Source organism: Corella eumyota, chromosome 2 (genome assembly GCF_963082875.1).
Source record: "Corella eumyota chromosome 2, kaCorEumy4.1, whole genome shotgun sequence".
Lineage (NCBI taxonomy): Eukaryota > Metazoa > Chordata > Ascidiacea > Phlebobranchia > Corellidae > Corella > Corella eumyota.
In genome coordinates, this window is record NC_137491.1 from 13,919,423 (window position 1) to 13,943,276 (window position 23,854).

At 31.9% G+C, this 23,854-nt stretch overlaps 2 protein-coding genes across 3 annotated transcripts in view; one reads left to right on the forward strand and one right to left on the reverse strand.

Moving 5' to 3' along the window:
* Positions 1 to 21,867, reverse strand: part of LOC145743617 (uncharacterized) — a 32,581-nt gene extending 10,714 nt beyond the window's left edge. For both annotated transcript variants that reach the window (XM_082561621.1, XM_082561620.1), the window contains exons 1-26: positions 21,588 to 21,867; positions 20,799 to 20,886; positions 12,018 to 12,259; positions 11,643 to 11,830; positions 8,947 to 9,142; positions 8,531 to 8,653; positions 8,114 to 8,197; positions 7,838 to 7,987; positions 6,933 to 7,091; positions 6,407 to 6,592; positions 6,211 to 6,324; positions 5,368 to 5,481; positions 5,171 to 5,258; positions 4,579 to 4,731; positions 4,157 to 4,260; positions 3,552 to 3,656; positions 3,361 to 3,448; positions 3,094 to 3,239; positions 2,763 to 2,876; positions 2,292 to 2,564; positions 1,974 to 2,149; positions 1,546 to 1,672; positions 1,050 to 1,177; positions 693 to 846; positions 331 to 502; positions 81 to 226 (exon numbers count right to left, since the gene is read on the reverse strand). In XM_082561621.1, coding sequence (XP_082417747.1) covers positions 81 to 226; positions 331 to 502; positions 693 to 846; positions 1,050 to 1,177; positions 1,546 to 1,672; positions 1,974 to 2,149; positions 2,292 to 2,564; positions 2,763 to 2,876; positions 3,094 to 3,239; positions 3,361 to 3,448; positions 3,552 to 3,656; positions 4,157 to 4,260; positions 4,579 to 4,731; positions 5,171 to 5,258; positions 5,368 to 5,481; positions 6,211 to 6,324; positions 6,407 to 6,592; positions 6,933 to 7,091; positions 7,838 to 7,987; positions 8,114 to 8,197; positions 8,531 to 8,653; positions 8,947 to 9,142; positions 11,643 to 11,830; positions 12,018 to 12,259; positions 20,799 to 20,886; positions 21,588 to 21,660 — 3,691 coding nt within the window. In that variant the 5' untranslated portion in view covers positions 21,661 to 21,867. The remainder of the gene's footprint in view (positions 1 to 80; positions 227 to 330; positions 503 to 692; positions 847 to 1,049; positions 1,178 to 1,545; positions 1,673 to 1,973; positions 2,150 to 2,291; positions 2,565 to 2,762; positions 2,877 to 3,093; positions 3,240 to 3,360; positions 3,449 to 3,551; positions 3,657 to 4,156; positions 4,261 to 4,578; positions 4,732 to 5,170; positions 5,259 to 5,367; positions 5,482 to 6,210; positions 6,325 to 6,406; positions 6,593 to 6,932; positions 7,092 to 7,837; positions 7,988 to 8,113; positions 8,198 to 8,530; positions 8,654 to 8,946; positions 9,143 to 11,642; positions 11,831 to 12,017; positions 12,260 to 20,798; positions 20,887 to 21,587) is intronic.
* A 1,165-nt stretch (positions 21,868 to 23,032) lies between these two features.
* Positions 23,033 to 23,689, forward strand: LOC145742476 (uncharacterized). The gene has a single exon (XM_082560252.1). It carries the CDS (start codon positions 23,063 to 23,065, stop codon positions 23,687 to 23,689), a length of 627 nt encoding a protein of 208 aa, XP_082416378.1. The 5' UTR covers positions 23,033 to 23,062.
* The last annotated feature ends 165 nt before the right edge of the window (positions 23,690 to 23,854 follow it).

The following is a 23,854-nucleotide window of genomic DNA, read 5'->3' on the forward strand; positions in this document are numbered from 1 at the left end:
TGATACAAAAAAGAACAATAAGCATTTTTAAAAAAAGATAGTTAAAAAATTATTAAAAAAAAATATTATTTTTTTCTTACCGCTTGTTCCTACTGGACACAAACAACTGTAATCATTTAAAAGGTTGAGGCAGGTTCCGTCATTTCTACAAGGTGACGTCAGACATTCATCGACGTCACTTTCGCAGTTGTTGCCCTGGTAACCGAGTTGACATGTGCAAGAATAACTAAAACAAGAATTAAGAAATAAATTTAAACAGTTATTGTGATAAAAACCTTAAAAAATTACTCAGGCACTTTTTTAGATAAAATGCAGCCATTTTCTATTCACCTCCCGATGTAATCTACGCAAGTGCCGCCATTTTGGCAGGGGTTTTGCTCGCAATCGTCGATGTCAACCTCGCAGTAACTTCCAGTGTATCCAGTAGCACAACTACATGAATGAGAACTTCCAATATCTACACATGTTCCACCATGTCGGCATACTGATACTAAGCTTACATCTTAATTAAGACAAAAAGTTGTTAAAAATAAATTAAATCATAAAAAAAAATTTAAAAACTTAAAAACACAAAAGAATATTGAAAAAAATATGCGAGAACTAAAACGGTAGACATACGAAAAACTGTAATACAGTTGTTAATTTAAACTAAGAAAAGTTATAGATTTATTTCGAAAAAATTTTAACTTTACTTTTAGAAGCAGCTTCAGCGCTACAAGATCGATCCGGAACATCGCAGTAAACTCCACTATATCCTAACTCACATACACATGAGAAGGTTGTAACAGATTGACTACACTGGCCATTATTTTGACAGGGATCGGGTGTACAACGATCAATAAGCTCCTTAAATATTTAAAAAAAAATAAATCAATCAATTTATTATTTACAGTTCAATGCGAAGTTTCACAATATTTTTAAATAAAAACAAACGAAAAAAGCATATTAAAAATTGCTCAAAGAGCTTACACAAAAAAATTACACTTTAAAAATGAAAAAAATTACACAAAAAAATCTAAAATTAACAAAAATAAATTTAAAAGACATACCAAGCATGTTGCCCCGGTATAACCATAGGTACACAGACAGGAGAACGAGTTAATTCCGTTATAACAAGTACCTCCGTTTACACAGGGCGACGAACTACATTCATCTACATCTTGTTCGCAATGATCACCTTTAAAAAAAAGTGAGTTACAATGACGTCATAAATAATACAAAACGCAAATACTGCTTTGACATATTACGGTTTTGGTCGCAAAGTGGTATGTATACCTACATTTTGCAAATTTTTTTTATACTTTAATAAGTTTTATATTTTAAAAAAAAGTGATAAGTTTTATATTTTAAAAAAAGGTGTGCTTTTTGTGACATGTTTGAGCCATTTTAAAACTTTAAACCCAAAAGTTAAAAGTGTGGCATTGGTTGGGCTCGAACCATGAATCTTTCGATCCGCATTCCGACGTCATAATTAGTAAAGCTCATTACATGAATTGTTTATTGCTTAAAAACACGTTATATTAAAAAGCGCGCTTTTCATTGTACCTGTATAACCTGGTGCACAACTACATGAGTAAGAGTTAATTTCATCCACACAAGTTCCTCTATTGACACAAGAACCCTGCACACATTCGTCGATATTTTGCGAGCAAGTGAGGCCAGCGAAACCAGGCTAAAAAGAAATATTAATTTATTTAACTTTAAGAAATTTATTTCGTTGTTTAAAGAATTTGAATTACGAATGGGTTAAGAATTTGTTGCGATTTAAATACTGCAAAAAGATATTACAACATTGAAAAATCTATTATCTAAGGTATTGCTACTTTTTGACGAAATGGACATTAAATTCAAGGGCGTTTTTCAAAAAAGAGTTAGGTAAGCCCGAGTTAAAAAATGTCTCAATTTTGATAAGAATGACGTTTTCGGCCAACTGTTTACGATCATATGACAGCATTCCAATAGTTTTAACTTACCAAGCATGTGCATACGTAGCTGTCGACGTAATCGGTGCAGGTCCCTCCATTATTACAGGGAAAACTAGCACATTCATTTATATCATTTTGACAGTCGTGCCCGTTAAACCCTCGAACACACAAGCATCTGTATGAATTAACATCATCGACGCAGGTAGCTCCGTTCATACAAGGATCTGAAAAAAAAAATTTGGTCGATTTAAAAAAAGTTTTTCAAGTATTTAAATTTTTACTCTAGATAAACACATTTCTATATTTTTAACTAATTTACGATTTGAAAGAAAAAAACATGGCAAAAATTTATTTTTGATAACATACCTGGCGAGCAGTCGTCGATATTTATTGCGCAGTTCGACGAGGTATAACCTGCCAAGCACTGGCACTCATAACCTGGTATTCTGTTAATACATCTACCCCCGTTCATACAAGGAGAGCTCATACATTCGTTTATATCACTTGCACAGGAAGGGCCTTGAAATCCTTCAGTACATGCACATGTAGATCCTAGATAGTCTGAGTTAGGAGTACAGACGCCGTTGTTACGGCAAGGCGATGGATCGCATGGAGTTAGTGCAGTACCGCAGTCATGACCTAAAAGTTAAAAAAATAAAATTTAATTAAAACAGATTTATATAAAACAATATTTATTTTAACCAGTTTAACGCCTTTTCTTCATTATGTATTTTTACCTATTTAGTCAGTTACTATTAAATCTAATCGCATCGAAAATTGTTTGCGCACAACAAACGACATTTTTTTTGTTGAAAAATTCACCTACTCCAAACTTACCAGTAAAACCAAGTCTGCATGTGCATTCATATCTTCCAACTAAATCTTGACAAGTTCCTCCATTTAAACATGGGTTAGGTAAACATTCGTTTATTTCAAATTCACAGTTTACTCCTGATAGCAAAAACATTTTACGAAAAATATTAGACACAAATTAAAAAAAGAAACTAAAATTAAAAACAATACTTTTTTTAATTTTAAATTAACTAATAAAAAGTTGAAAAATTTATTAAAAAATAACGACATTAAACATTAATTTGTTTGTCAAAAATCTAGAACAACAAAAAATATACATATAACTAGAAAAAAAACAGATGGTTTATGTTTTTACCGTGATATCCAGCTACACAATCACAAGAGTATGCGTTCACACGATCGAAACATACCGCCTGATTCTGGCAGGGGGCAGACGCACATTCATTTATATTATGTTGACAATTTACCCCTTCGAATCCGTCATTACATACACACATGTACCTAAAAAATTACAAACATTTCCATGTTAAAAGTCACCTGTAAAATAACATTTATACAAAAGAATCAGTATACGTAATCTTTTTTAAAAAAAAAGCGTCTTTAAGGTATCATTTTTAGTTACTTATTAATATGGTCATGGCAAACACCATTAACACAAGGATTACTGGTACATTCGTCTATATCGGAGTAGCATTGAGGATCATTATAACCTTTAAAAAAATTAAAAAAAAACAATTAAAATTTTTTTTAATTTTAAACAGAGAATTTTAATATTTAAATAACGTAAAAAATGACGTTATTATGACGTTATACCGGGTGGACAATGGCACTTAAATCCGTTAACAAGATCCTGGCAAGTTCCGTTATTGTAACATGGACCAGAACGACATTCATCAATTTCCGCTTCACAATGTACACCTGAATTTATTTTCAATTTTTTTTTTAATTAAAATAATATTATTACAACATGTTTTATTATATACCTGTAGTTCTTTTAGTTTTAAAAAATTGAATACACATGATGGAAATTGAATTTCCATTATGTGTATGTAATTTTTTACAGCTTTTAAGTAAAGCGCTACAAACAGTATAGTACCTCAGGCAATGCCTTAAACAAAACGACTTAATTACCGGTCAATAGAATAAATATTAACTCTTAACTCGCAAAGGAAACTTATGACTATGTAGGGGTAACAAATATTACTGTATGCTAAAGCCGTGAAGTTGTCCTTCCCAAAAAAAAAAAAAATTATATACAAAAAAAAAATAGGCAAAATTTCAAAAAAAAGACTTTAAATAATCACATAAATTTTAAAATCGATTGCCTAATAATATAACAGTGTTAAAATAAGTAATTTAAAAACAATGAAAAATTTGTTTTACTTTAATTTTAATAATTTACATTTTTTAAAACATACCTTCATAACCAGCTTGACAATTGCATGAGTATTGGTTAACACCATCGATACAAGTTCCATTTTGACAAGGATTTGATTCACATTCGTCCAAATTCACTTCACAACTAAAAAATAAATAAAATTTTTGTTAATTTCGTACACTCTAATATATTACATATTTTTTTATATAATTTTTAATAACATACATCAACATATATTCCAAATTAAAAATAGCCTTGTGATGCTTTATTTAAATGTAACAGAGAAAAAAAATAACAATTAAACCAATTAAAAAAAAAATAATAAACTACCTTCACTATTAATTTTTATAAGTAGTTTACCATAGTAGATGAAAAAAAAGTAAAAAATCCAAAATATTTTCGAATTAAAAAAAAGTTAAATATTTAAAATTTAAAAAAGAAGATTAGAAACTATATTCTTACTTGTCGCCAGATGTTCCAAGAGGACACTGGCACTCGTATCCTGCCACTTTATCAGTACAAGTCCCACCATTTTGGCACGGGGATGGAGCGCATTCGTTGACCGGGTTCTCGCATAAGGTGCCACCATAACCTGCTTGACACTCGCAGTGAAACCTTACCACAAAAAAATATTTAATTTTGACAAAATTTTTAACACGGTCAAGTGTTTATGCGTCACTACATGTGGTACCGGGTTCAATTCCTCACTTTTTTTTCATCTTGCAGCGCCCTTACATAATTTCTTATAAAAAGTTCTAATTTGTGCTTGGCTAAAAATCAAATTTAAAGACAAAAATGCTTAAACTGGCAAAATTAACTCCAGACTGGGTTACATATTTTATATTATGTTAAAGTCGCGAAGTCGTTCTTCCGACATCGAGAATGAATAAATATTCAAAAATGTTTTGTATATATATTGTTTCAGTAAAACTTGAATATAATCAACGTTTTATGCAAACAATTTAAATCGTTGCAATTAGAAGGCACGACGTGTTAAGTAAGATAATCGTGTTTGACCACATTCTATTAAAAATATATATCTCGTAATATTTACATGTCAACACCATCAACACACGTTCCGTAATGGCAAGGACTTCCACTACATTCGTCTATATTGGTTTCGCAGTTCATACCAGTATAACCTATAAAAGTAAAAAAAAATTAAACAAGTTTTTAGTCCAAAAAATCGATTTTTAATTTAAAAAATGGAGAATTATTTTTTTTATTTAAAAAATTTCATCGTGTTATTACCGGGTTGGCATTGGCAAGTGTACGAATTAATTCCATCTATGCATTGTAAGTGGTTGACACAGGGCGTTGATGCACAATCGTCTATGTTGGTCTGGCAGTTGTTACCAGTAAAACCTACAATAATGCGAATTATTGGTTTAAATACACGTAAAAGTCAATTAACAAGACTTGTTCTGTTACTAAACATTTTCTGTGCGTCTTTAAACAGAAATTATATGTAAAAAAATTTAACTTTATTTACTTCAAGATAAAAAAATGTTGGTAAATGCAATAGTTCTTCTTAAAAATGAACTGAAGAACTTTTTTTTTAAATCTTTTGAAAAATTTACACAAATTTTTTCGTGCAACTTTCTAAAATCTTTTAAAATCTATTTTATATGCCGATAAAAATTTCTAACTTACTGTAATCCCGACTTCTACCTTCTCTACCTTGTTTAAGATTTTGCTGACTCATATCGAAACTGAACTAGCTGTTTTTTATATAACCAAGGCTCATAACTGAACTATACAACTCTGCAATCCAACTTTCTAACAAGCAAGATCTAGAACTTAACCCAACGTAGCAAAATAATATAGATAGGGAATATTAGTAGCCTACTGTCCTTAGAAGTGCTAGTCAAATTTCTATTACTCTAACGGTTTGTTAATATATCTTCTAACTATAAATATCCTAAACCTTACTTAATAATCACTAAATATATAATCATAGATTGATATTAGTTAAAATTAAAATAATTAATACATATTGTCCTTGTTACTTTTACAGTCCTTAGATGTTTGAAGTTCGTCAACTAAGTAATCTAAAAAGTAATCTAAAATTTCTTTTAAAAAAATGTGTCTTACCACTGACACAGTTGCATTGATACATTCCAATTTTGTCGACACATTCCCCGTTGTTGAGGCAAGGGTCCACGTCACATTCGTTGATTTCCTGATCGCACAAATCGCCCTCGTAACCTAGCAACAAAAATGATATCGTCATCAAAAAATGTAATACCATTATTTACAATTTTTTTTAAAACAAGACTCGTAACTTTACCTGGCATGCACACGCAGTTGAAGGCACCGATTTGGTCCAGGCATGTGGCATCATTTTGGCATGGTGAAGACACACACTCGTTGATGTTGTCCTCACATCTTGCACCAGAGTAACCAGTCACACACTCACAACTATAACTTCCGGGGGTGTTCACACAGGAACCACCATGTTCACACGGACTTCCAACTATAATTTTAAAATTTTTATTTCTAATTTTAAAACTCCGTAATTAATTTAAAAACAATTTTTTGTAAAAATTTTAACAAAATAAAAAAAAATTATATATTTGAATTAATAATTTTTGTTTTCATAGAAATTTATTTAGACACCTGACAAATGTTCACGTATATAAAACATAATAAATACATAATACGTTATTAAACAACTTTAAAGCAACACAAAACAAAAGCCTATGTTCTAAAACAAAGTACACACCTTTTCGCTTGTAATTAATTCAAAACAATCTTTAACAAAGAAGCCACGCAATTAAAAATGATATTCTCCAAAGGCTTTCAACATTTCTTACCCTTGTCGCATTCGTCGACGTCGACGGAACAATTGACACCAGTATAGCCTTCCTGGCATGTACAGATAGCCAGTCCATTTATAGGATTGGTGTTACATGTCGAGCCGTTGGCACAAGGGGAATCGGCAAAACAAGCGTTGTCGAGTTGACACAAAATTCCTGTAAACAAAGTTATTATTATAGAATTTTATATAAAACTTTAAACCTATAACTTTAAGGAATAGGATTTTATATATTCTATTAGAAAAGGGTGCGGTTTTGTGACGTTTTTGTTAGGGTTAATAGTGTGGCATAGGTACGGCTCGAACCCAAAACATTACGGCTCGTTACCTAATAACATAACATTGCACATATGTAATTTAATGAAAATATTTTTAAAAACGAAATACAAAAAGCTCTAATTTTAATTGGGTTTAATGGTTTATATAAAATATACACAAATGTTAAATTGTTATTCCAAAAAAATTGTATGTAGACAATTACATTAAGACTCCCAAAAAAAATGAAACGGTAAACAAGAAAAAGTAACGGAATAGAAAAATATTTAGGTGCATTAATTGCCCAATTAAGGAAACACGAAAACGTTGAAGGGAGGCAAAAATTTGGATCGAAGCTAGCCAATACCGGAAGTTAGTGCTTCCACAAATTTAAGAACAAATGGTGACCAAGTAAATTACTTATAACAAAGTGATGTCATTATTTTCTTTTTTTAGTTGCTATATAAACCGGGCAAAGCATTGTGGGGTGCCATAGTCAACTTTTTTTTTAAGTATAAGAATCCACACCAAACAATTTTAAAACTTTCAAAAAAGTTAAATCAAACGCAAAAATGTGAAAAAAAATTAATTTAAAAAATGTTAAGAATAAAAATTAACATTTTTTTAATTAATAGCCTTGAAGCATACCGGTTTTTTCAGCTGGGCATTCGCAAGTGTAAGAGCCAACTTCGTCGTGGCAGGTGGCACCAGAATGACAGTGATTCGATAAACAGTCGTCAACATTAGTGCCACAATGAGTGCCAGTCCATCCATTCACACAAGTGCAAATGTAACTACCTAAAAATAAAAATAAAACAAAAAATCAAAAATTTTAAAAATCGAAAAGTTAAAATAAAAATTAACAAAATAAAATGAGAGCCCAAGTTATTTAAACACGCATGATTCATATTAAATTATACTTACCAATATTGTTGATACAAGTCGCACCATTTTCACACAACATTGGATTTAAAGTACATTCATCTACATCTTTTTCACACTTTGATCCTATACAAATAAACGTTAGTTAAATCCTAACTACAAAACCCATCAGTTTATAAAAAACCATCACCCAAATCCCCAATGTGATTTATTACTTCTAGACATTAAGACCTTATAGCCAGTCTTACATTTAAAATAAATTAAAAACATATTAATCTGTCAACAGAATCAGTAAATTTTTATATTTATTTTAAATAAAAGAGTAAGCAAGCAAAGCGTTTAAGCGACAAATTAAAACAAACTTACTAAATGAATTAGCAATAGTGTTATTTCAAAATTAAATTTTCTGTTCCTAAGTTACTAGATTTACATCAAACTTTTATTTTGCACTTTTTTTACCTGTCCGTCCCTCAACACATTGGCAAACATATTGGTTATCTCCATCAATACAAGTACCACCGTTCATACAACTATGCCCAATACAATCATCCTCGTTTATTTCACAATTAGCCCCACTGAAACCTTTAAAAACAAATATAAAATTTTCAAATAAATTTTATTAAAATTGAATAACTGATTTTCACAAAAAAACAAATAACCTTAACAATAATTTTTTTATTAAAATTAAAAACTATAAAAAATATTTAACTTATTTTCAAGTTATGAAATTGGGTGATTGTAATAACATTTTTAAAATAACAAAATATTTTTTATTTATTTTGTTTGATTTTTTTTGAAGTTTAAAATTGTTTTTTTTTACTTTTCAGGATTTTTGATTTTTTTAACACTTTTAACGTCAAGTTAAATTAACTTACCAGGTGCACAGGCACAATTATAAGACGATCCCGATACTGTACAGGTTGCTCTGTTTTGACAAGGATCTGAAGAACATGGTGTTGTAGCTCTTGCGAATGATCTTGCACGTATTCTCGTTTCACAGTTTTTTCCACTATATCCATTTACGCAAACACAACTGTACCCACCTAGCTTGTTATCACACGTCCCACCGTGCTAAAAAAAAATTTAAAAAAATTTCAAATGATTGTGAAACTACAACCGCGATTTTCCACAAGTTAAGGTCAACATTTATTTGAAAATAAATTGACATATCCTAGTAATGGGGGGTAAAATAGGGTTGAAAGGTTTATGACATCTTTTATTGTCACGCATTACATTAGCATACCCATACCCAGTTTTTCGTTGTAAAACCTGTGTTGCTTTTATATCCTTTTCTGTATTGGCCTATGTTATTGTATTAAATTCTCTTCAAAAACAAATCACTGTTATAATAATTAAAAGAAAATGCAACGATTATCTGGTGAAATTTTTAAATGTTTAAATAAACGTTAAAACTGTTAAAGCAATTTCGTACTAAAACAAATAGTACATTTGCATTTTAAAAACCATTTTCAAAAAAGTACAACCAATTACACTTATTCCCGATGACGTCACTTTTTGAAAATTTTAATCTAGTAGCCAAACAACTGAATCAAGGACTTTAGCACGCTTGATAATCTCGATAAAACTGCACGAACTTCCAAGAAATTTTGTCAATCCAGCTGGGGGGTTAAGGTAACACCTCTCGGAATTTATTTTGCTCTCTTTTAGATTGCCATTGAAAAACAATTGGAAAGTGGTGTGAAGGGGTCTACTGACCTCTCTGAAGTTTTATTTTCGACGTCCTCGAGAATACTCGAGTGTAGGCAACAAACCACTGAAGCGTAAAGGCAAAAATCCGTCACTTATAAACACCCGACCGCGATCGCGGCCGAATACTGAGCCGCTACTTATTTAGTACACAATAACGCCGCTCATAATTAACAGACTACTGCCTGCTCTTTCCTCTCCCACTCTTGCTCTCCTGGGAGGAAAACGAGAGCGAGCCTTCTTTGTTTAATCCCGTCCGAGCCTCCTTTTCGGTTCTCGAGCGACAACTTTCCCACGCTAAGGCTCTTGCACGCGTGCGCTTTATGGCAACGGCGTGTGTGCGCTGCACACGTCGCGCATCGGCGGAGCGTAAACTGGGTGCGCGCCAGGCGGCGGGGTTGATATCACTTCTAATGTCCAAAATGCTTCATAAATATTAAGTGATTCGGAATTACGGACATGTGCAGGATTGTTATTAAGTCGACAGGCACGGACGTACGACAAACAGATGCCAGAGCCAAGGAAAACGCGCAAACGCCAACAGTTTTAACAGGAAAACACAAGGAGTGTACGCTTTGCTCCGTTGCGAAACACGGAATGGTTTCTCAGGCTTCGAATTACACCTCAGGATTTTTAACCTGCTCACGCAACACCGCAAGCCCATATACGTTTAACAATACAGAAATAATTACAAGTATACGTGCGCAAGAGCTTAATAATCGGCTGGTCATAACGTGAAATTATCGACCAATGCATGACGTCATCTATTCGTTTTTTAGTACATGTAAAAACATTTCTGTCATGTACTTCAGTCTAATGTATGTCTTGTATATTTTATAACAACATAGAATTTATCAATACTTATGTGTATACACGGTTAACTAATCAGTTAAACTGATCTTAAACTGTTAAAAGTCACTAAAACCGTTGCGCTAAAATTGTTTGGATGTAGGTAATATACACATATTTAATTTAACGTTGTAAAGAGGTTAATTAATTTTACAAAAATGTAAAATTATGTATATATAAATTATTCTAAAATTAAAGCAGCACTTTTTAAATGTATAACTGATCGGAGTTTGGCAAATTCGCAAAAAAACTTTAATATTTCGTAATTCACAGTGACTTCATTTTGCGAAAAATTTAAATAAAAAGTAATTCAACGAGAAGTAACAATTTTATATTTTCCTGCGTAATTCCTGGCATTTTAGGGGGCACTTAGAGCTTTGGTTGCTTGTTACAGCAATTTCCAAGCGGAAATATTCATTCAAAACAAGAATACCAGCGGATTACTGGGGTAGCGAAAATAATTAGAAGGTTTACTAAATACTAGTATAGAGTGGTAATTCACATTAAAATCTGATAAAAAAGAAGGTTTTTCGACGGTTCGAATAGGTAACCTACAACAAAGGTACAATTTGCGGAAATTAAATAACGATTAACCTCTATATTTTTAACCATTTTAGCCGTACACATAAAATCATTTAATTTTCGTCATTTTTAGCTTGTAATTTAAACGGTAGAGACGTCAAAATTTAAACACACACAATGGAACGTTATACACCCTATAAACTGTAAGCAATTAAGCATAGAACAAGTAAAACGCGAACTTTTTAGCTAGCTATTGTAAGATATTGCTTACACTTCGCTGTTGTCTGCTTAAAACAAAAGACCGGGGCTTTGATACGGACAAGTCTAAAACGATTCTCAGAATATCGTTTAACTTGTTCGACGCGAACAATTAAAATCGGATTAGCCTTATTTATATTAAAGCCAGCTTTAATATAATATACACAGGTTTATATTTTCAGTAATTTAAAAAATTTCAACAAAATGTATTTTTTTTCCTAAGTCATAAGGTTACCTTGCATGGATTATCACTGCATTCATTCACATCTGTGCCGCAATTTTTGCCTGTCGAGCCAGCGGGACAGTCGCAAGAATAATCGACCTGTCGCGAGTTCGTTTGCAAGGAGGTACAAGTTGCCCCCTTTTTGCAGGGTGAGATACCCCGCTCATCTGAACATGGGTCGATCTGGTTACAGCTCGCACCTGCAGCATTTAATTTGATTTTTTATTTCTTAAAAAAGTCTAAAGACATGCTTAAAAGTAAATTTGATTTAACTATTGTGTGGAAGATAAAAATACCTTAATTTAACATTTAATTTATTTTTTTAAATTAATTTAAATAAAATTCTAGTTAATAAAAAAAAGTTAATAAAAAAAAGTTAATTTGTACCTTGGTAGCCGTTCATGCACTTGCAGACACCCGAAACGCAACTTCCATGCCTACAACCTTGGCAAGTCGATTCGACTCTCTGGCCACAGTCGGGTCCGGTAAATTCGGGAGGACATAAACAATAGTAGTCAATGATTTCATCCATGATCTCTGAGACGCAAGTACCGCCATTGTAACAAGGTTCAGGGTCACATATTTTGCTGTTGATGTTACAAGTCTCACCACCGTAGCCTTTGTTACACCTGCAAACAATTTTGGTTTAAAAATTGGCGATGCAAAAATTAATCAAAAAACAAAATTAGGTTAGTATGTACGGTATCTGCTTATGATCAAAAAAACATCTGACCGAATGAACATTTGGCCTAACACCTAAATTTTAAAAATTTAAGGACGCCCCAAATTAATAGGCATTTTTTATAGAAAGGTAAAAGCGGGGTTAGTAAAAAAATGTTCTATTGTCAATAAAATGGTGTCGTCTGTTCCGCCAAATTGTTTTCGATTCAATTAAAAATCTCATTCATGTTTTTAATTTTGTAATATTTATCTATTATAGAAATAGCAGTTCTTAAACCTTAAGCACTTGAATTAGGTTATGATTTAGCCTAATGACTCATTTTGGCACGTTTTTATAATATTACAAAACATCAACAAGCTCCTAAATTCTTCCAGTAGGTAATAAGACGTGTGGTTATGATTTTTAGGCGCCGTGTTTTAATTTGGCCACTTGATAAATCGACAAATATGTGTGCACAGCAGCACTTAAACGACCGATAGCACTGGTCCAGTTTAATTACCGTGCTATGTAGATTACCGAGGTTTCAAACCTTAAAACTAAAAACAAGTTATTTATAACTGCAAATGCAGGAGGACTTTTATAGCTACATTCACACAGCGTATTATGTTCGGATAATTAAGCATTACAATTATTTAGACCGATACCCGTAGCGTCATATAATTACAACTTGCAAGTTAACGGCACAAATCGTTATATCTATTCCCAGGATACAAATGATTTAGTAATTAAGCGACGTAACAGCAATAAATTTCACCAACGTTAATGTATTGATTCGCGGGTTACATTTAGGGCACTTTTTTTATTCCTATTGGTTAATCAACCGAACTAATGTCTGATCGCAACGAGTTAAACGAGACACAGTCATTTTTTATGTTGATTAATGAAAATACTGTCTTTAAAATTAAACTGTAGGGCATAGAATCTAAATTACAAGGTGTAAATTAGAGAAATACCGTATTAACACATATTTTCCATTAAACCCAACCAAAACAGGTTTTTTACCTATAATAAAATCACGCGCAGGACCATGCATCAAAACACGTAGCAAATTGTTTTTACAAAGAAATCATAAAAAAATTTGCCAAAATTTAAAGTTTAAATCATACGGGAAGTCGTAGCTGACTAATCACAAGCCAATTTCGAACTATAAATCTTTGAACAAAATCACTGGCCTTTAGTCCAACAGGAATGACACGAAACAAAATAAATGAAATTAAAGCTTGCTTTAACTAACCACAGCAATACGTTTAATGGGAAGAAATAGACGAGGTGTTACAATCTCATTAGACCGTGTCCAAAATTTAACTAAGCGTTACAAAAACTAGACACCTTCAGAAATTTTATTAAAATCAAATATTAAAACAAGCTTTAAAAAAATACGATTTTTTAGACGTTATAATTATGTTAATTTTTTTAAAAAACTTAAAAGAAAACTGTCCTACTTAATTATTTGACAATATTTTAGAAGTATTTTTCCAAAGATAAGAAACATAGTTAACACAATAAAACAGTGTATATAGCAGCGTTTTCAATTACCAACCAAACAAACTAGCCTGTTGTTTTACTTGGAAAATTGTATAAGTAACCCAACGCGGACGAATTGAGTAAAACAATTGTTACCGCGACTGGACAATTCGTTTTTATCACAATTTCACGTCATTTTACCGCTAGATGGATATAGGATTACATTTGATGGACGCCGAAAAGCTGCCCGGGCGAAAAGAGGTCGAAGTAAACGAATTACAGGCCGTGTTAATAATTAATACCACTTACTACGCGTTAAAGTACAACTTATGAATTATTAGAGCAATAATAAGCGGAGTGAATTGTCGTGTTACACTAACGGAGTTTAGGATTATAGTTGTAACTTAACGCCTAAATGCTCAAACGCTAATATACAGTTCGCTTATTATTCTCTAAAGCCATAAAGATTTAAACATTATCATAAAATATATTTTTCAGTTTTCAAGTTTTTTTCCTTAAATCCATTAAATTGCGGCGTTTTTGTTTGTTTTTATAAATAACAAATCGCTATAGTAATAAATATTTAATTTCCAGATGACTATAATCCGATATTTAACACCATTAATCCGGCAACTATATTCAAATATCCAAGAAACGCGGTTTGCGTCTGATTAACGAACCTGGGTCTTTGTCAAATCAGTAACTAATGTGAAAACAAAAACAACGTTTTAGCCAAATAATTTACCCGTTTATTGGCCATTATACATAGATTTGTGTTTGGTAATTAAATTAACGAACGTGTAAACACCTCTTTAAAGTACATGCCGCTTTTCGATCGTAAATTACATCCTTAAAAAATGCAGACGCTATCCCGGAGGCGATATGTACATAAAAAATTTGTACTCCAGAAATAAATTTGCCAACAGACCAGACAAAATTGCAATTTTGGGCATTATTTTGGTTGTCCACGTACACCTTATGCAGTAAAATTCCATTGAATTTATTCGCGTAAAGACTATATGGATTAAGCTTGTTGAGGTAAAACGTGTTTTACGACAATACGATTAGCAGCTGCCGCAAGGTGTGATATTAATACACAAATTATTCTGACTTTTAATCCCTTAAACCGTGTATCTTTCGTGGGAATAACAAAACGATATCTTTTTTAAATCCTTCGAGATGAAACGAATTTATTTTTTTGCAGCGCCGTTAAAATATTCTGTTACCGAAAAAAAATTTACGAAAAAATTTTTAAACGTAAATAGACCAGGATAGTCATTATAAGATTTAAAAAAATATAACAATAATGTACGAACAAAGAGGTCTAAATCACAATATTTTTAAAAAAATCCGCCACAACTAGCATTCAAAGTATATATTCATCTGGCGTAATGCACCAACCCAGCAATTAAAAGGGCTTTTTATGTCGTGTAAATAACAACGAATAAAGATTATGTTATTGTTTTAAGCGGCTTGGGTGCGAGGTCCAAGCCCAGGGGCCCTAAATTTCGAAAAAAGTGGCATCGGCAAAAAACAAATAACGAGAAAGGCAAGAAAAAAACACAGCCGCCGAGAATGTTCTCACGGCTTCATGTTTTGTGGCATTTCGTTTTGTGTGTGTGGTTGTCGATCTGGAAATGCCGAAAAAAGCCGAAATTTTGCCTGATAATATTACGTACTGGCGTTCTGCTTGTTGGGGTTTTAAGCCGAACTTTGCGGTTCAAACTTAACTGTGGTATAACATGATTGTTATTATTGCCGCGAAAAGGCACAGCCTAATTAAGATGATTTAACCTGGCGTATCGCGTTGCAAAAACCGCAAAAGATTTGTGAAAGTTACATAACCGCATACTGTATTGTTCTCCAATACAGTAGCATGCGCCTCATTTTACCCAACATAATTACCTAACCAAACACCCATGAAACAAAACAGCTAATACAAAATAAAAAATTGTTTGAAATACTAACACCCAGGGCTTCTAGGCACTTCATACGATGCATTGACTTCGGTAACATTAAGCAAGGCTTGGTAGTAAAGCACATTTATTAAATTAAGGTTTGGTACAATTGTTTAAGTTTTATAGTCGTTCGACCGTATCTAATTTAAAAGCAAAGATATTAGGTAACTGCTATTTTCTTAATCACAAAAAACGTTTTTCTGAATTAAAGATGCACGTATTTTAGTTTGCATGATTTACACTTTACGTCATTTCTATACAACAATAACGCTTCCTTAGTGTAAGTTGTAAAACACATACTTAACATACACAAGCCGGTTAATGTCAAATACTGTCCAACACAAAACCAAGTTTATTCCGTTGGTTGAATCCAAACTTTCGAGACAACAAAATAAAGCTTGCTTTTAACATTCCCAAAGTCTGAACGACACAATAGAAAATAACAGGGTCGACAGATTTTGTTTGACTTAAGCGCCACATGACTTCGCCAACAATATTCTAAAATGTGCTATAAAGACTTTTGTGGAATACAAGTGGCTGATAAACTCTTTAAGTGCAAAGGGGCTTCGTATTGAAAGCGTATCGCTGGCGGTTCAGGCTTATCGGGCATCTGGCGGAGTTTCTTAGAGCACTGTGCGCGTTTAAGCGACAAAACACCGTTTACGAGGAAAATTCTTCGATATTGTGTAATATTTCGGTTGAAGTGGACAAAGTTGGTTTTGGTAGACGCTTAAAAATACATCGAAACTTGTTTAATAAATTGAGCGACAAGACAATGTACAAACACAACAAACGAGCAAATCAAAAAACGAACCGCGACTTGTGACGCAGAAGAGTAATTGTCACCTGTAGATATGCGCGGTTAAACTTGTTTATCACAAAATACCAAACAGCCTTGCTATAGGCATACTACGCCAATAACGAACATATTTAAGTTAAAAATCGGTTTAAATAAGAGCTTATTATATACACCTTAGAATAGATTCGAAATAAAAAAAGCTATAAATCTGAAAAAAATATCCTTAGAAGCATTCAATATTAAAGAGAGCTTTTTGTACGTTTGAAGTAATTTTCTAATCAAATATTGGAAGTATGGCTTACGTGATTTATAGCCTTAGGCGATCGACACGTGGTAAAGTGATACTTTGTTAAAAAAGAAAAATTAAATAAAAGGAGAAAAAATATTAATTCTAGTTTTTCGGTTGTTTTTTCTGTTTGCTATAAAACAAGCAATTAAGATGTTCGATTCGACATCGTAAACAATCACAAATAGTAGTTATAGAAATTTCCTGTAATACATTGCCTGGTTGTAACCAAAATTTTCAGGTTGTAAGTTTAACTATATCTCAGCGAAGCACACTCGTAACTTTAATCAAGCGAGGGGCGGAAGTTCTACAGAATCTATAAACTCTAAGTAGGCTGGTAGACACCGGTCCACCAAATTCACAAGAACATAAACATAAAATAAAACTTTTTCGAATTTTATAATTTTAAAAGAAAATCGACTTTTAAGGTCCGGTACGCTAATCATAACGATTATGATGAAGCGTATGTATTTCAAGGCGGCTTAAACGACATCGAATCGCACATAATCGACGTTTGACCCTGGTAGATAACAGCATGGCTTAGGGTTGAGCTAAAAGATTTTAGTATTTTTTAAAACCAAGTCCAAGGGCGGGCTTCCCACGCCGTTGCGGAAATGTCAAAGGAAATGCGCTTCAGCATCGCAAACATTATCACCAAGCACACAACTGGAAGTAGCCGTAGTAAAGGATGGGAAATTGGGTCAATAAACAACGCTAACTTTGCACAACACGTCGAGACTGGCCGCAAACATGAACTTAACGTAATTTGTTAACACATTTTGCACCAAAAAGTAAACAAATTAATTATTTAAAATTACCCTTGATAAGCGGAACAAAATTTAAAATCCTTTTTTTACAACATTAAACATAACCGGTCAAAAAATGAAACCAACTAAAATATAGCATTTAAACTAAACTATTTCGTTGATAACACATTCAAAAGCGTCAAAAACATGGCCGAATGACAAATTCCGGATTTAAGAAGAAGACAGTATATATTTAATAATTGCCATATACAATATTTACATAAAATTAATAGATTTAAAAAAAAAACTTCTTAATTCAATCTACACAATAGGCCAAAAACCATAGGCATGGATTATTATTTTTTAATTGGTACCATTAACCAATAACAGTAATTTTACAAACACAAACAATATAGATTAATTTTCAATAATAAAAAATTTTTAAACCCATGGGAACATCAGTAGAACAAGAAAATAAAATTGGCGGTTAGAACGATAAAATAATACCGAAACTGTCCTGCACCTGTCGCTAAATTTTTTAGTTTGTTTTTTTATAATTTTCGATGACGCGTTATTATCGTCATTTTTTAATTCTTTCAATAACAAGTGATATTTTAAAGGGGTGCCTATATTTCGTGTTATTTACTTTGCACTAATAGCAAACCCCCTTGATTAAGGAACCTTAACTGCGGTTTTAGAATAAAATATTAACGTTGATTAAAAGAATTTAGCTTTACTGATAAGAAATATGTTTAAAGTGTACACAATGTACACACATTATTACGATAAGGTAATACACCATCTAACCTCTATAGAAGCGTGTTGTTCTTTTAAAATAAATTAGCAGAAAAAAAACGGCGGAATTTTGTTTTAACATTTTTTGGTTTTATATTTGCTTGTTTGTCATTATTAGCAAAACCAATTAAAAAAAATAAACCTAATTTTTAAATCACGTGTTCAGGAAACCGACACGAGGCAATATGGCACATTGTGACAAGTTGACATATACCCACTTGTACCACTTTACCATAAACTTTAAAACGCCCGCCAAGGTGGCTCATGCATGCAACTGCTACACACACCTTTAAAACAAAACAGCCTTAATATTTAATATAAACGCAAAATAAACGTGTGCGTGGTATTATTCTTGGTAATTGGTTTCCAGATGTACGTCAAATAAGAGTCATTTTTCTTTGTAGTATTGTATTGTAAGAAGAGGATACTTATGGGGGCTTTGTGTTGACCGCACGTCTAATGTCCACCAGTAAACTGTCCTTAAGTTATTGACAAAGTGTGTATCATTAAATAAACTAGATCAATATACATAAGGAAAGGAGGATAACGAAAACATAACAAAGAGCTTTAGGTCGTTTCATTTTGTCCAAGAAAAACTTTCTGGTTTGAATAGCAATTTAGATAGGAATGCGACGTTTAGACGAAATCGGATATTACCCCGAACAAAAGTGAACTAGCGATGGCGCAACAAGAATAAACAAATTCTTGGATTCATCGCCCGAAAGCGCAAAAAGGATTAACTGGTTCGTGTCCTCAGGTTAAAAGAAGGTATTTATTTGACTTAGGAAACTGCGAAAACCTTTTAACATAGCACAAATATAAAAACGACGTTACGTCATTGTTTAAATACGGAATGAACGCGGGTTTTAAAGATCAAAATCAGTAAATTTAGTGCTAGTTGACCATATCTTTATAACCTATTTTTTCAAATTTACTATTCGTTTTCCATTGTTATATTTTAGTTAACAATAAGCGCGACAACATGTAAAGTTTCAACTTTTGGATAGCCTTAAAATAACATTACAAGTTTAGCTATTGAGATTCAGTCGATTGATACGTGTTGGAACATAAGACATGGCGATTTTGCGGTAAAAATATGCAACTGAATACCGAGCTTCGAAATCAAGACAGGAACACATACTTTTGATTACAATGACAACAAAGACATAACCTATGCGACATTATGGGAACATACAGGGGTGTACAATTCTCATGTTGTGTAAGAGCCTACCGTAAACACAATCACATGTAGAATAAGGGGAACAATAGCTTGACAAGTGGTAGTATATAATAATATATTGTGTGTTAAACTATAATGATTTCAATAATTAAAAATATTCCAACACAAATTCAATAAACTAATTAAAATAAAAACCTTTAATTATTAACCTAAACATTTAAAATTTAAACTAGCGTTTAGAAAACATAAATGAACCCTGTTAATTTAACGCTATTTTAGATAATTACCAGCGCGTTGCCGTTGCCCTGATTTTGCTGAAAACTTTTAAGAATTAAATCCACAGCCTAACGAACCGAGTAAATTTAATAACCAAAACAATTAAGTGTAACGTTAAAATTTAAAAACAGGGCTAATCTAATATTCATGACCGGCATATTGCACACGAAGCGAATTGATTTAAACGATGGCATTGGCGCGCAAAAATAACAATAAGAGAAATAATTGTCGAAAATCGGCGAGGCGCTAACTAGGACAATCAGATTATTTTATTAAGAAAATTGGGCATTGTGCCAGTTATTTTCAAGACTTCAACCGACTAACTCATATAAACAAGCTTACAAGTGCACTCTATATCGCCCAATTCAGGGTACACTGAATGGTATTTATTCCATGATTTAGCGCAATGTTGATAAATATATTTGGCTGATCCACGCAAAAAGCGCTGGAGTCAAATAGAGACACCTGCTACCCAGGATTATAGAGACTTCAACAATTAACCAGCTGGTAAATGACCTAGCCCATAGTATTACGTCGCGTGGCACCTAGTATAATACTATCGTATTCATCGACGGGATAGTATTGAAAATAGGATGGCCACAATTTTTAAGTGGTTCGGTCAACATGCGATTTCTTATTTTTAACAAAGCGACTTAGAACTCTTAAATGACAGGAATGGCCTACCTGCTTTTCAATTTGTCCGTTTTTTAGTTAATGTACAAAAAAACCTTTACACTTTATGGCTTTAAAAAGCTCACTCAATTTTAACATGAACTTAATTGTGCTGTCTGACAACCGATTGTTACCAAAAATGGAGAAACACATATTCAGGTTGTTTTGGACCAAATCACATTTAATGACAAAATAATTGGCATAATTAAGCTTTAAATATAATTATGGCTCCAAACCTTAAGTGGTGTCAAATTACATTTTTCAAAAAATAAAAGATTTTTTAAAGCATTATTAAAAAAATTAAATTTACCTGCAAACACCATCCCCATTCTCATCTGGTAAAGTTATACATTTTCCATGAATACCACAAACATTCTTTTGAGTTGCACAATTTAAAGCTGTAAATTTTTCCAAAATAAATCAGGTTTGAATAAAAATTATATGTATAACTAAAAAATTTATTTATGCTATATAAAATGTGAAAGATTTAAAGTAAAAGTTATACACCAAATAAGGATTTTTTAAATATTGTCAATGAGTAAGCTGATAGTTAAAAATTAAACAAAAATGTTGTGGTTTGGTAATATTGTATGTGTGACAATGTTGCTCTTCAACACATATGCAGGGCCCTTACATGATACTTCATTCTAAGGCAGGCAAATTTCAAGTACAGCAACTAATCGTGGGAAAATCCAATAATTTTTAAGTTCATTAAAGAAACTTTTAATTTAATCTTAACAATTTTATTAAAATCAAAGTTTTATTAAACATTTTTTAGGAATTTTTAAGACTCTAGACATATTCAAACTGATAGTTAAACCCCTGTTACATTACAGATAAAGCCTGAATGGCCCCATTTAAAATCCCAAATTAGCCTAATGTTAGATGCCTTTAAAATTATACGGCAGATGAGCTACTAGTAAGCCTTTAAGGAAATACTTTGTAACATGAACTATAATAAATGAACCAATTCGATTGGCAAAACTACGTAAGATCAATAACAATATTATTCTGAGAACCTAAGATTTTAATATGGGGAGTTTGCTTATTATCAAATGAATGTTTAAATTTATTTAATTTTTGTAAAAAACTTGCATACCTGTTGCTGAGATTATTTGACATGAGATTATTATTGAGAAAAATATCACTGATGCTTTAAAAATATAGCCCATCTTTTCGATGTTGGTTTCTTGCAAATAATCCTTTAAACAAGATGGTCCAGAATTTTTGTATTCTCGATCAGAGGCTCAAATTTTTCGAATCCAACATTTATATACAAAGCTGGTATTCACTAGTCAGGTTTATAAATATTTTAACAATTAAAGTTTATAATCTTTTGTGTTTTTTAATGAGTTGTTGTCATTTAAAACTCATTGCTAAAACTTTTCAAAACAATTAATCTGTTAAATCTTTTTTTTTTATTTTAGAGGAAAACAAACTGATAAATAATGTTTACATATTAAAGATTATTTTAAAAAACTTAGCAAGGCAGTTAATTATTCGCTATTGATTATTTTACAATAAAAAAAACGAAGAGTTTTTACCTATCCTGTTATTAAAAGTGGTAAAATTTAGCTACTTATTCTGTTATTTACTTAAACAGTTGTTAAAACTTTTGGATTTGCTTGTTTGTTAATGCCAAAATGACTAACTAAACAATATTAAACAAAATTAATTTCAATAACTAAGCTTCAAAATAGTTTAGTAACTATACTTCTAAATCCAAACTATTCCAAATAAACTAAACAATAACAAACTTAAAATTAAATAAACTAAAAATCAAAACGTTTTTAAAATCTGTAATTGCGGACAGCTTTCTTTTCTCTCATCAAAAGTAAAAACTTTTTAAATCAAAAACAACAAGAAAAAAAATGCCTTTTTTTACCCTAATAAAAATTGAGAGAAAACCTCATGAGCGGTATCTTGTGGCCTAAAAGAAGATCAAATTACTTTATTTTTTTAAATATTTAATTTACACCTTGTTGTTCAAACAAAATGTTTTTTAAAAGAAGTTTTTAACATACCAAAATGATAAGAAATTAATATTAATAAATTCAATTTGTTATCGTTTAAAACAATTTCCAACTTCACTGATAAATAAACATTTTTTTAGAAAAGTTATAATTATTTAACAAGTTAGCTTAATAGCATACTGTTTTTTAACTAATTACATTTTGCACGGCTTAAGATTCAATTTTAACTTTTTTTATTCATAATTTACAAAAAACTTAATGGCATACAATGGATAGTTAACTTAGTATAAATGATGTTGCCTGAGGGCATTTACAAGCCAACAACTTTATTTCAGCATTTCGAAAGACTAAAACAATTTAGAAACGGAGCAATAAGACAAATAAGGTTTTAAAAAAATATAAACTTACGCTTAGTATTGTTGTTTAATTTAGAGTTTAACATTTTTAACCTACTAGCAGTTGCGTTGCTGAAAGCACTATTGTTTTGTTTGTTGCAGTTCATAATATGTTAAAACGTTAAAACTGATTAAATTTTACCGTTCGTCCGGTACAGGTATTTTACTAACATAACTGAACTAATTTTGATCGTTTTTGAAAGTTAATGAAACAACTTTTGTTACAAAAATTAAAAATGTCAGAGCAACAGTATAAGCCTGCCAGTGGGACATCAGCCGTCGTTTTAATTTTGTGCAACCCGTGTATCCTGCTAAGTCTGCTTTTTATGACATCCATGTTTGTTCTGGCGCTAACTCAAAGTCACACTGAGTCCAATCTACAGACACTGGTTAAATCTGTTGGCCAACTCGAAGAAGCACAACACAGACTTCTGGTTAACCACGAGCAATTAGTTCAAGCTGTGGGAAATTTGGAGGCAGATGTAAAACGACAGAAGGAAAAGCTAATTGCAGTGCACAACTTTACGCGAGAACGAAATGTGATTGTTAACAGAATACCGGAAATAGACGGCGAAAATCTAGAGGAAATTGTGCGTGAATTATTTAAAACAAAACTTGGCCTCTCATTTGACGAATTCGACATTGAAGAAGTAAAACGATTCGGGAAAAAAATTACCTTTACCAGATCAGGCGGACAGAAAATAGAAACTAAACCAATCCAAGTGCGTTTTTTCAGTTACCGGCACAAATTTCTGGTTTTAAAAATGGCAAAACAGCTACTGAATTCGGTTAACGATGCGCAATATTCAATTACAGACGCTTTGTTTACTTAAAACATTAATAAATTTTAAGTTGACATAGTCAGGATGTGCAATTTATAAACATAAACGCAACATGCCAAAAATTAAATATTCGTTGATAAATAGTAAACACAAAACAGTATTATATAATGATTGTAAAAACGATTCTATTTTAAACCAAATGTGTTATGCACTGTG